This window comes from Vicia villosa, linkage group LG3 (genome assembly GCF_029867415.1).
Source record: "Vicia villosa cultivar HV-30 ecotype Madison, WI linkage group LG3, Vvil1.0, whole genome shotgun sequence".
NCBI classification, from domain to species: domain Eukaryota; kingdom Viridiplantae; phylum Streptophyta; class Magnoliopsida; order Fabales; family Fabaceae; genus Vicia; species Vicia villosa.
The window spans coordinates 21286815-21299867 of NC_081182.1; the positions used below are offsets into that span (position 1 = coordinate 21286815).

The following is a 13053-nucleotide window of genomic DNA, read 5'->3' on the forward strand; positions in this document are numbered from 1 at the left end:
ATGTATTCTTAGGGGTCACTTTTTTCATCAAATTCCAATACTGTTGACAGTTTGAAGTTTTTTGGTATGAGAGAGCCCTAAATATCATCAAAGAGAGGCTACGGATCTATGACCTCATCGTCTTCGAGTAAGATGTCATCATGATGTTATTCCAAAATGGCCATGACTTTATCTTGCAAAGCTTGGTTGAAATTACTCCACATCAGCTCACATATCTACTAAGGCCTCATAGTAGTCGTTGTCGCTACTGCTAGTTGTTGTAATGCCTCGTCGTGTCAATATGGTGAGAGAGACGACTGATGCGATTGAGTATTAAGTGAGAGCGTGACTTAGGTCAGTTTTGCCGAGGTGAGTTTTATTGATTCTCTTTATTTTTTATAAACAATATATTTTTATCATATTATTTTAATTATCATACTTTTATTAGATAAGAATAATATAAAGTTTTAACAAAATGAAATTCATGTTTCTTTTTTATATTGATTTTCTTTATTTTTTGTTAACAACATTTTATATAATAGTTGTTAAATTGAAAAGAATTTTAGATTTATAAAAATTGTTGAGTTATTGAAAAAAAAAATAGAATCAAAATTAAATTTAATTAAATAAATTTTCATATTTATTTTTTAAATTATTTAGTAAAACTAATATTTCTCTCACTAACAAAATGAAAAAAATTAGAACTTTTCTTCTTGTAATTGTTATTCTTTTGCAAAAATCAGTAACTCCTTGAACCACAATTTTTAGGTATCTATTTTTTTAAAAAAAATTATTTAAAATATCAATAATTTATTTACATTAAAACTCATAATAAATAAATAAATAAATGATATTCTTAGTAATTGACCTATAGATAAATAATTTATAGAAATTAATTGAAATACATCGAGAATACAAAGAATCATAACCGTCAGATCTTATATTTTTTTTGTTTATCACCACCAGTATATTCCGGTGCGGGTCTCTTTCGATTGTAGTTGCGGAGGATCGAACCATGATCCTCTCTACCAAGGTCAGCGCCAATCAGCACTAACGATTGTTAGATCTTTTATTTATTTAACTCAACTATCACATATTAGGTGAGTTACCTCATTTATTTCAATTTTTTAATGAGTTCCTTTTGCATGAACATTATATAAACTTAACAAAATGAAAAAAAGTTATTTTTTAATGGTTTCCGTTTTTTATTAATAAATTTATATGTTATTTTTAGTTATAATTTTTTATTAGAAAAAATATATAACTTTTTTTAACAAAATAAAATATAAGTTTTTAAAATCAATTTATATATATATATATATATATATATATATATATATATATATATATATATATATATATATATAATAAAAAAATTGTAGTCAAAATTATGGTTGATTTAATAATTTCTTATATTTATTTAATTATTTCATAAATATTAACTTGTTCTACCAAATAGTTAAAAAAACATATAAATATTTTTACCAAAATAAAAATTGCCATTTATATATTAAAAAGAAGGTTATTTAACATATATAATTTATACCTAAAGAATCCAAATGTTGAATGACATTAAATTATACTTTACTTTGAGTTACTCCAAATCTTAAGACTTGAATCTCATTAATTTAACTGTTTTAATTAATTTTTTATATAAAAATTTAATTATATTAAATAATCAATTAAAACTATTAGAATAATGAAAATTAATAAAATTTAGAATAACTCTTCTATACATTTCTATTATAAATAGAATTAGAAATATATTCTCTTAATTCAATTGAATTGATATTTGTGTAAAGAAATCAGACTGTAAAAATGCACTTTGGAACTTGTAATCTCTATTTATTTATTTTTTAAAAATAATAAATATTTGAAAAATTAATTTAAATAAATTGTTAGTATCTATAAAAAACAACTTCTAGATAAAAACAATGTATTGAAAGAATTTAAATCCTAGTAATTTATATTTGAATATTTGATTTTTGTGTACTTTCAACACAAACAAATTATAATTGTAGGCCATCTAGATTTTTAATCTCTAGATTTTCGTCATTGGTCCAAACGCTGGATAAGGTTTCCTTCCACCATCTTTCTCTCCTCCCATTTTCTTCTAAACCAAACGCAGTGTGAATGAGAGACTGACTATAGCGAGAATCGATGATTAGATAGATTCTGGGCAAATTTTTTGTCTTGCTTCGATTTCTAACAATCTGTATTCCTAATGTAATCAAATATCAATTTATTTTTCTCGACGTTACATTGATTCGTACGAAACAACTAGTAGCCCCGATTCTGAAAGATAATAACATATTTTCGTCGAGCTAAATTTTTTGAAGATTTCCGTAACAATCTCAATGGGTACTGTTTCTGCTAGACACCCATTTGGAATCCATTTTCATTCCCATTCCCAATCCCTAATTCGCCGATTCGATTGCTCAATCTCCCAATTTCCTTCTCACGTAGACCTTTCCAGAATCACCTTGTATTCTTCTTCCCAGGTATCTCTATTTTTCTGTCCTTTCGCAAGCTGTTACATAACCGAATTACTTAATTGAATCTTAGGTTAGGTTAGAACCAATTAGTTACTTTCTCGTTCTGTTAGGTATCGAAAATCATTTTAAATGGAAATGAAATCAGATAATTAATATGGTGTTAGACACATAAGCTCTTTAGCACCACACCTCTTAAAAAAAAAAAGTGTCAGAGCAGTGCATGTGTCCGAAACTGACATTTGTGATTTCGTTTAACTTATTATTTTTTTAAAAAAATACTACTACTATCTATACTATTTTGTAGATGATTGATGTCATAGAGATTCGATAAAAGTTTTACGTTGGTTGTCGAATGGTTATGCCCCTCTCCTTTTACCCAGTTTGGTACGGGTTATGCAAGTTCAAAAAAGAATAAGCATTTCTAACCTAGAGGTGAAAGTTGAAAAAAATCATATCATCCCCAAGTCACACCTTCAAGTCACACGGTTTAAATATCTTAGGTCTGTAATACTTGATGATGGAGAAATAGAAGGGGATGTAAATCATCGAATTCAAGCTGGGTGGTTGAAATAGAGGAGGGCGTCATTAAAGGGTTCTATGTGACACAAAGGTATCGCTCAAGTCGAAGGGAAAATTTTATCGGACTGTGGTAAGACCTGCGATGTTGTACGAGATAGAATGTTGGGCGGTTAAGAATCAACATGAGAATAAAGTAAGTGTAGCAGAGATTAGGATGTTGCATTGGATGTGTGGTAGGATAAGATTAGAAGTGGAAATGTTAGAGAGAATGTTGGGGTATCAACTATATTAGAGAAGATGGTGAAAAATAAACTTATATGGTTTGGGCATGTAGAGAGTAGACCTGTAGATTCTGTGGTAAGGAGAGGAGATTAGATTTAGAGAAGTAAAAAAAGAATTAGAGGGAGTGGAAGATCTAGAAAGACCGTAAGAGAAGTTTCTTAAGAAAGATCTTGTGTTAACAATTTAGATTGAAGGAGGGTCTTGGATAGAATATTATGGCGCAAGTTGATCCATGTAGTCGGCCACACTTAGTAGGATAAGGCTTAGTTGTTGTTGTTGTATTACCTATGTCAACGTGTCATGTCATGTTTCTGTTGTCCGTGCTTCATAGCACATAAGTGAAAAAAAGTGTGTCAGTGCAGGTGTCCGACACTGACACTCGTGATTACGTTTAACCTATTCATTTTTCAAAATATTACCGGTGTCGACGTGTCAGTGTCGTGTTTTTGGTGTACGTGTTTCATAGGACATAAGTGATAAGTGATGATCAATGGAAAATTATAATGCCTTTTACTTCTATCTCTTGTTTAGTAACTAAGATTTGAAAGGCTTTCTACAAGTAGTAATGTAGATTGAAATTGAGTGGTACTGGTAGCTAAGGTGTCTAATTATTTTCGACTTCGAGGTTGGTGTAGAACTTATGGTACATTATGGAATGTTGATAAGACACTAAGGGGGTGTATTGGATTTTTTTTTTCCCCAGAATCTTACAACTCTTCAAAAGGACTTTTATAATCAGGTTTTTGTAGTTTGAATTTATATCATAAGCATTTGTAGGATTTGAAATGACTATGGACTCATAAGGGATCATAATTTTACTATGTTATGGTATTTACCATCCTAGTTGAATGTTATATGTACAACAGAAGCTGATATGCAGTTCATTATTGGACGAATGATGAGTTGGTTGGTAGTATCTAATAGATCATGGTCATGGATGCAGGGATTAGTTCACCGAGTATGTGCACGGCCTGATATTGATGATTTCTACTGGGAGAAAGAACCAACGCCCATTCTTGACACAATTGAAAGCCCTCTTTGCTTGAAGAACTTATCCCTTAGGGTCAGTTCTAAGCAGCTCATTAGCTTTTTTTTTTTTTTAAGTTTACCCCTGTTTGCTCTCACCTTACTTGGAACTTGTAATCCTGAAGTATCTGATTATCTATATAATTGTTTTTGCAGGAGTTGAAACAACTCGCTGCTGAAATCCGTTTAGATTTGTATTCTGTTTTGTCAGGTACACAAATATCCCCAAATCCAAGTATGGCTGCGACGGAGCTGACAGTTGCAATGCATCATGTTTTCCATGCTCCAGTAGACAAGATATTGTGGGATGTTGGTGATCAAGTAAGATTTTACTTATAAGCAAAAATGCCAGTGCTCCCTTTTCACTTCAAGTTTCATTGTTTGAATAGTGGAAAGTTGATTGCAAATTACAAATTGTTAACATTGTTCTTTTGTGTAGTTCATTTTGCAATAAATATATATTCCCTTTTCAGGGAGTTCGTTTTCTAACAGTTCAATGAAAAAGCTGTTACAGGTAATGTAACCTATGTGTATTTGTCTGCAGACATATGCACATAAAATGCTTACTGGAAGGAGATTACGTTTGAGGACAATCAGACAAAAGAATGGACTTTCTGGTTTTACTTCTCGGTTTGAGAGTGAATATGATTCATTTGGTGCAGGTCATGGATGCAACAGTATATCTGCCGGACTTGGTAGTTTATATTTTTCTTCTATGTTTCATCAATGAACTGATAAAATTCCTATAGGTGAAATCTCAAATCTCCTCAAATTAATATATAGTATATTTAATATCAGGCATGGCAGTTGCGAGGGATATTAAAGGAAGACGAGAACGTATAGTTGCAGTTATCAGCAATTGGACAACTATGTCTGGTCAGGTGTATGAGGCAATGGGAAATGCGGGATATTTGGACTCAAATATGGTGGTGATTTTGAATGATAGCCGCCACTCTTTACTCCCCAAAACTGAGGAGGGCTCAAAAACCTCTGTGAATGCCCTATCTAGTACCCTTAGCAGGCTCCAATCCAGTAAATCTTTCCGAAGGTTTAGAGAAGCTGCTAAGGTATGCATCCTTTTCTCCTTCTTTTCAGAGAAAATGCAAGATAGTTGTAAATTAGCATTCGGTGTGTTGCTAGCATGCAGGGTCCACGTGACAATGCCACATCATTTCTACTTTAAATGGGCTTTCAATAAAAAGAAAGTCTGCATGATAGACAAGTACTACGAAACGAATAAATGAAAAGTATTAGGAAATGATTTAAGGCCGGTAAAAAAAATATTCTGCTTTCCTTTTTGATTTAACGTGACTGCTCAGCTCTGTCTTTGTATAGCTTAGGAAATATAAATGAGTGAATAAACTATCACTTTCGCTTCAATTTAATCTAAATTATATAAATATAATAAGTAGAAAAGTACATGAAAGTCTGTCAATTTAGTCCTAAAGTACATAGAAGTATGTCAATTTTGCCCATAACATGTTAATAGCAGGGACTAAATTGACGAATTTTATATACTTTGGAGACTATTTATTATACTTACGTAGTTTAGGGACTAAATTGGAGAGAGATTGATAGTTTAGGGACTAAATTGATACTTTTTTTCATAAATGAATATGCAAATCTCCCTCCCCCACCAACTCCCAAAATAAAAATGCTTGCTTGTATTTTTTAATGGTTGTATTCATCTTTGCTCCGGCGTTTCAATATTTTTCTCATTAAAAATAAGTGATCCGTCTTAAATGTGATTATGATAATCCTTTTTTAGCCTCTAGTCTCTAAATCTTAATGCTTCGCTCTTCATGTTCAAGTTATATTTAAGTGTGTGGCAATTTTTCTGCTTTATCACAGGGTGTTACAAAACGTATTGGCAGGGGCATGCATGAATTGGCAGCTAAAGTAGATGAATATGCTCGTGGTATGATGGGTCCCCTAGGTTCTACTCTATTTGAAGAGCTTGGGTTGTATTACATAGGGCCGGTGGATGGACACAATATTGAAGATCTCATATGTGTTCTTCAAGAAGTAGCTTCCTTGGATTCAATGGGTCCTGTCTTGGTTCATGTTATAACCGATGAAAATCAGGTTGGAGAACACAATAAGAAAAGTAATACAACAGACAAGCAGCAGGATGGTATTGCTTTTGCTATTCTGTCATAAATGTATCATATGTTTTTGTTCCCCTGCCTACTATTTCTTGTTGTAAAATGTTTTTTCTTGTAATTAAAATGATAATTCAGATTAGGAATCTGATGATTTGCTTAAAACGACAATAACAATTTCCGAGGAACTGGACAAGACAACAATTTTTGTCACATACTTTTTTGTTAAAATGGTCATGTGACATAACCATTCTATAGCTATGGTATAGGACAAAACTCTAAGGCTTTGTTTGAAAGTTTAGGAGGAAGGGGTGGAGAGAACTTGGAAAAAAAATAAAGGATGATCTTAAGAATTGTGGTTGAGCCTAACTCAACCTTACAAAACTGATTTTCAACCTTACAAAACTGATTTTTAAGGTGAGGATTGCCATTTACCCCCACTTATAAACATATATTGAGACCATATCCTTTTCAATGTGAGTATCTTCAACACACCTCCTCACCCCAAGACTGAACATCTAGAGTGTGGATATAAATGGTGGGTGGCCCGATAGCGGAAACGAAATATGCGGTGAAACCAACACTGCATTTATTTATTTTTCCCTCTTCTCGATCGATTTAAATATTATTTCCAAGTTTTTTCATCTTTTCCTGATATGAGGTGAAACAAACACTGTATTTATTTGGCTTCTGGTGGAAAATTAATATATCTATAGGTATAGTACCATGCTTTTGAATACCAGGAATTTGTTTGACTTCCTCAATATTTTGAATATTTGAATAATATGTGATTTGTCCATTCACTTTCTAATTAATAGTGTATGTTAACTTTTCAGAATATGTTAGTTCTGATTTGTTCTACAATGCTGGTCAGCCTCAAACATATGGTGATTGCTTTGTGGAGTCTTTGGTTGCAGAAGCTGAGAAAGACAAAGATATTGTGGTTGTTCATGCAGGAATCACATCGGAACCATCACTTGAACTGTTTCGGGAAAAATTTCCAGATAGGATTTTCAATATGGGAGTTGCCGAGCAACATGCAGTCACGTTTGCTTCAGGGTTGTCATGTGGTGGATTGAAGCCATTTTGCATCATACCTTCTTCCTTTTTACAGAGAGCCTATGATCAGGTCCAACCTTATTTCACCCTAATATATCTTGATAACCACTATAAGTTGTTAACAGACTATAAGAATTTCTCAAAGAACACCATATCTTTAGTTAGGGCAGGTCACTGCATAAAGCTACTAAAGCTTTTGTCTTAGGGAATTGTACTTTATGAATCTTAAGAGAATCTAGACTTTATATATCTGACACTTTCTACTTGTATGAAGAATAGATAGTTAGTGCGCATTGCATAATGGTTTAAGTAGTTATGAATTTGAACATGTTGTGTGTCATGTCTAGGTTGTTCATGATGTTGATCAACAGAAAATTCCAGTGCGTTTTGTCATTACAAGTGCAGGATTGGTAGGTTCGGATGGTCCCGTCCAGTGTGGAGCGTTTGATATAACGTTCATGTCGTGCTTACCAAACATGATTGTAATGGCACCGTCTGACGAGGTTGAACTTGTGAACATGGTGGCTACTGCTACTCACATCAATGACCGGCCAGTTTGCTTTCGGTATCCTAGAGGTGCCTTGGTTAATAAAGGCCACACTATAGATGATGGAGTCCCAATAGAGGTAATTGGGCAACATTGTTTTCTTGATAATTTTGAGTTATGCTGACACCTATTACTATGAAAAGGAAAAACTAATTTCTAACTTAAAGTGTTTTTCAATTTTAAGTTCCGAAAATCTGTCATAATAATGTATCTCCTTTTTTAATTATGAAGTTGTTGTAATATTCATACACAGATTGGAAAGGGAAGAGTTCTTGTTGAAGGTAAAGATGTTGTCTTACTGGGATATGGATCAATGGTTCGTAACTGTCTAAATGCTCATTCTCTTCTTGCAAATCTTGGTGTTGAGGTGACTGTTGCTGATGCAAGGTTCTGCAAGCCCCTAGACATCAAGCTTCTGAGGCAGCTTTGTAAACACCATTCTTTTTTAGTTACCGTCGAGGAAGGATCTATTGGAGGATTTGGTTCTCATGTTGCTCAATTTATTGCTCTTGATGGACTTCTTGACCGGAGAATTAAGGTAATTATTAGTTTAAACAACGTAATGCTTTCAAAAATATTCGGGGCTTCTAAATGTGCTATTGGTAATTATTGACATAACCTCTCTGGCAAAGCATAACTCAATTTTGTTTTTCTTGTGAGCGAGTTTCTGATATTCTGATTCATTTTTCGGGATCAACTCTTTCAGTGGCGCCCAATTGTCTTACCAGACAGTTACATTGAACATGCATCACCAAATCAACAGCTTGACAAAGCGGGGTTGACTGGACATCACATTGCTGCTACAGCGTTGAGTTTACTGGGCCGTACCCGTGAAGCTCTATCGTTTATGTGCTTTTGAATCGGGCAAAGGTGCTATGTCTTTTCTCAGATATGATGAATGCAAAAGCTTTATTAGATTTGCTGATGTTTGTAACTTGTGTAGTTCTGTTTTACATGCTTGCTGATGCCATTTTAATTGTATAGAAATGAGTGTAAAATATAACGGGGGGATGTTAATATAATAATTTGGGACAGTTTAACAAGTGAAGATTTATGTTATTGTTGCCAATTGCCAATATCTGGTTCTACATCCAAACCACAAATATAATCAGAACCGGTTTTTTAAAAGTTGGATATTGACAATGGTTTGGGATTTGGTTTTGTGAAATGGATGTCCATCATCTTTTGGTTAAAATTCTCTTTTCTCTACTCTTAACGTTTCCTTGAAGCAGAAAGAAAAATTCACACGAGATTCGTTCCATAGTCAATCAGATATATACTTCTTTCTAGGATTTAGATTTTTTTCATTAGCATATCACAAATTTCCTTTTCATATATCTTATCTTTGGCTCACTAATAGTTTTTTTCTTCCATTCTTAGATCTCGTTCTGTACATAAGTTGCCACAGTCCCTTGCTATTCATTGCATTGGCATTGCAAAGCTTTGTTTTTCTCTTTAAGTTTTTCAGAAGTCATTAGATTGAGGGAACTGTTGCCGACATATAAGCCTTATAGCTGATCTTGAATCAGTTTCTATGGAGCAAGGCAATGCTTGCTACGAAAAATCAATTTGACCGAAATTATGGAGCTAGAGCTTGAATGTAGCAATGATTTTTTAATACTTAAAAGAAATAATGATTCTTTCCAAATCTGACTATGGTACAATATCAAAAAACAGCTTCAGTGATCTTTGATTGAAAATTCTTTCGCATTTACTTAGATTAAAATCAATTTGATTTGATGTAAAATATTTTTGTATGGTCTCTGAGCCAAACACTTATCCTATTTGAGTTGATACATTTGTGAGGCAGTTATTCTTTTTGGTTAGTTTTTTATTGAAATTTCAGATTATATTTTCTAGTGTAGCAATTTCTTCATAGATATACTTAAAGGAAGCTGGTAAGGAATTGAAAAATCATGTTTGATTAAAAATCTTAGGTTGTTGTATTGTATGTTGATGATTTGAAAATTATGTGTGTGTTTGTCTTCACTTTTGTTCGAGGGAAAATAAAATACTGAGTTTGGAAGAGTTGATGAGTGTGTAATATATTTGAATATCACTATTGATTTCACACACACTCATTCACTTATTTTCACATGAAGTAACTCAGAAAATCTCTGATTTGTGCATAGAATGAATAATGTCTTGTAATCGTGAATTGATCCTAATGTTTAACTATTTGAAAGTAATAAGTTTGATGAATACAAACTCAAGAAAGAAAGAAAAAAAAATTCAAGCAACATTGAGCAAGGGAGCCAAATCTTGAAGGCCTAAACTCAAACTAATTTGGTTGGGTGAGCATCCCTCGACCATCGAATCTGAAACATAAAATTTTCATGGTAAAATAGAGAAATTTTGTTGGGTGAATAGAGAAAATTTGTTGGGCGAGTGATAGAGAGTAGAATTTAATATTTAAGTTAATTAAAAAGTTATATTAGTAGTTTTATTTGTATTGATATTTATTTGAGCCTTTATTAATATTTGAGTTTTTTAGTTTGTTATCCACTAGTAACATTATATATTGTAGTTTCATTGAGACATTAGAGTATCAAAAAAGAAATCAATAAAGTTTATTTTTAGTTTAGTTTATCTTTTCTCTAGTGTAGAATTTTAAAACTTTCTTAGGGTTTTGATAGTATTCTCTTTTAGAGCCTATCAGCGAGCCACATTTAGCATATCGGACTTAAGGCGGTCAAAGGTAGATTGAAGATTATTTTGACGTGAAGAAAGTTGAAAATCTCAATTTGTTGGGCGGTTCACTCTTCACCCAACGAATCCAACGAATGAAGACAGATTTGAAAATTTATAAATAGGGTCAAGACTATCGAAGATGACAGGTTGAAGTGAATTCAGTAAAGGATTGAAAGGTTACTCAAAATTTTAATCATTGATTTTCATTAATCTAGCCGGTTTAATATATCATTTAATCTAATTATTTTTGAAAATATTTTTTTATATAAAGATTTAATTAAAATTGTTAGATTAATAAAAATCAATGATTAAGATATGAAATAACTCTTCTACACTTACTCTTGAAGTAAGAATATATTTTCTTTAGATTTATATGTTATTATAGATTATATAAATTGAATTTGATGATGACATTACTTTCTTTAGTAATTGAATCATATTTATCTTTATTATTGTGTTTAATGCTAGTTATATCTTGAACATGTTTGTGATTCTAATCTAATGTAGAAACAATCTTAGGTTTAATTGTTAAACCAAAGATAAGTATTTATGTCTAAAATAGTTTAATTGTTTTAAATTATTTGTGAACACATTACATTCTTTAGGTTTATACCTAGAATAATTCACATATCAAAAAGTTAAATCGTAGAGATAGATTTAGATATTCACATATATTATTTAACTATGATATTATCCTATTGTTCTTATTATTTATAGTCTTATAATATGATTGTGGAATAACCAATATGATTGATAGGATAATATAGCCTTATTTATAAAAATAACTTTTTTTTATAAATAAGGTCACAGGAAATAATTAGTTATTATAGATCGTCGAATAACCAATATGATTGATATTGTGATACGAGACATGAATATTATTGTTGAACGATAGATAATAATATTTTTGAGAATAATTTTTTAAAAAGACATCGCAAATAAATTTAAATATATAAATTATGAAAGATTAAATTTGGATTTTTAAAAAATTGTAGAGAAGAAATGTACATGTAAAAGTGTCCTATAAAAAGAACTCTTAATGCTTTCTTGTATGCTTTTCTTAATATTTCACCCAAAATATATTTAAGTGTGACCTTTTAGACTCATAATCACAATACAATAGTGTATTATTTTATACTATCACTTTTATCACCACTATCTTACTTGAATAAATCTAAATATTAATCAATATTTTTTATTTTTTATGTTATTTTATATTTATCAATTAACTCAATAGTTAACTTTATCAAGTAATTAACTTCAACACTATAGCTCATTTTCTGTTTGTTGTATTCTATAATTTGATTAATTCCATCTCTTATAAACTACTAATTATTTCCTGTGACCTTATTTATAAAAAAAAAGTTATTTTTTAAATAAATTAAATAAATAATATATTTGGACAATATTCAAATACATTATTTATTATTTATTAAATATATTTAAAAAGTAAAAAAAAAATTATAAATAGGATCGGTTAACATTTTATAAGTTAATTTGAAGTAATAATTAATCAAAGTAGTATAGTAGTAGGAACTAAGCTTCCATCATAGGACCTACACATCCTATAGAGTAGGATGGTGAAGTGGATCTCCCATGTTTAGAAATAGTAGACCCCACAAATCCCGCGTATCATTTTCTTATTTTCCATGTAACCCATTCCACCACCACACCCCTTCTTCCCTCTCATCTCTCTCTTTCTCTCTCCTCGCCTACACCAACTTTTAGAGAGAGAAGACCCCACCTTCTCTCCGGGGACCCTCCTTCTCTTCCCCGAGGGTCCGTCCGTGCCGCCCCTCCCACCTGCCGCTAAAGCTTCTTCATTAGCTTTCTCTCCATCATTCGCGGTGCCTCTTCGTTACCTTTGAAAAATGTCAGCACCTTTTTTGCATTTTTAATTACTCTCTTGTTCCTGTTTGCGCCTCTCAACTTTGACTGGTCCCTCATTTTTCTAAATTTGTTCTTTACAATAAAACACATTTATCATTCTAGGTCCCACTTTAATGCGGGAAATACATTTTTCTATTATTTGAATTATTGAGAGAACATGAAATAGAAATGATTACCTTCTAGAAATAATGACAATAATTCTTTAGCATTTTATTTATTTTATCAGCTTGAGGAATAACTACTAAAAACTCAAACTCTACTCAACTATGTGAGCGATTGGATTCGAACCTGATAAGTGACATTTAACCTAACTATATTCATTACACTCTCGAAATAGTTGTTTTTTAAATATTTTCTTTATTTTATTTTAATATTCATATAGAATATAATTTTCACTGTTTTTTCGGCTGTATATACAAATGAATAATTCAAGAATTCAAATACATTTTGAAAATCACATGCA

General features: G+C 31.5%; 1 protein-coding gene across 4 annotated transcripts; it reads left to right on the plus strand.

Moving 5' to 3' along the window:
- Window positions 1-2052: 2052 nt before the first annotated feature.
- Window positions 2053-10845, plus strand: LOC131660599 (probable 1-deoxy-D-xylulose-5-phosphate synthase, chloroplastic). 4 transcript variants are annotated; one of them, XM_058929864.1, is made up of 11 exons: window positions 2053-2480; window positions 4219-4338; window positions 4458-4622; window positions 4846-4996; window positions 5100-5368; window positions 6153-6435; window positions 7240-7532; window positions 7810-8088; window positions 8263-8547; window positions 8716-8879; window positions 10659-10845. In XM_058929864.1, exons 1-10 carry the CDS (start codon window positions 2337-2339, stop codon window positions 8866-8868), a joined length of 2142 nt encoding a protein of 713 aa, XP_058785847.1. In that variant the 5' UTR covers window positions 2053-2336; the 3' UTR covers window positions 8869-8879; window positions 10659-10845. The 4 variants fall into 4 exon arrangements, with proteins under 4 accessions (XP_058785847.1, XP_058785846.1, XP_058785845.1 ...); XM_058929863.1 differs by lacking the exon at window positions 10659-10845 and adding an exon at window positions 9390-10457; XM_058929862.1 differs by lacking the exon at window positions 10659-10845 and having other exon boundaries at window positions 8716-9276.
- Window positions 10846-13053: the final 2208 nt, after the last annotated feature.

Coding starts and splice junctions, on each gene's coding strand:
- LOC131660599 (XM_058929864.1), top strand. CDS start 2,337: ATGGGTACTGTTTCTGCTAGACACCCATTTGGAATCCATTTTCATTCC. Junction 4,997..5,099: donor CAGTATATCTGCCGGACTTG/GTAGTTTATATT, acceptor ATTTAATATCAG/GCATGGCAGTTGCGAGGGAT. Junction 5,369..6,152: donor GGTTTAGAGAAGCTGCTAAG/GTATGCATCCTT, acceptor GCTTTATCACAG/GGTGTTACAAAACGTATTGG.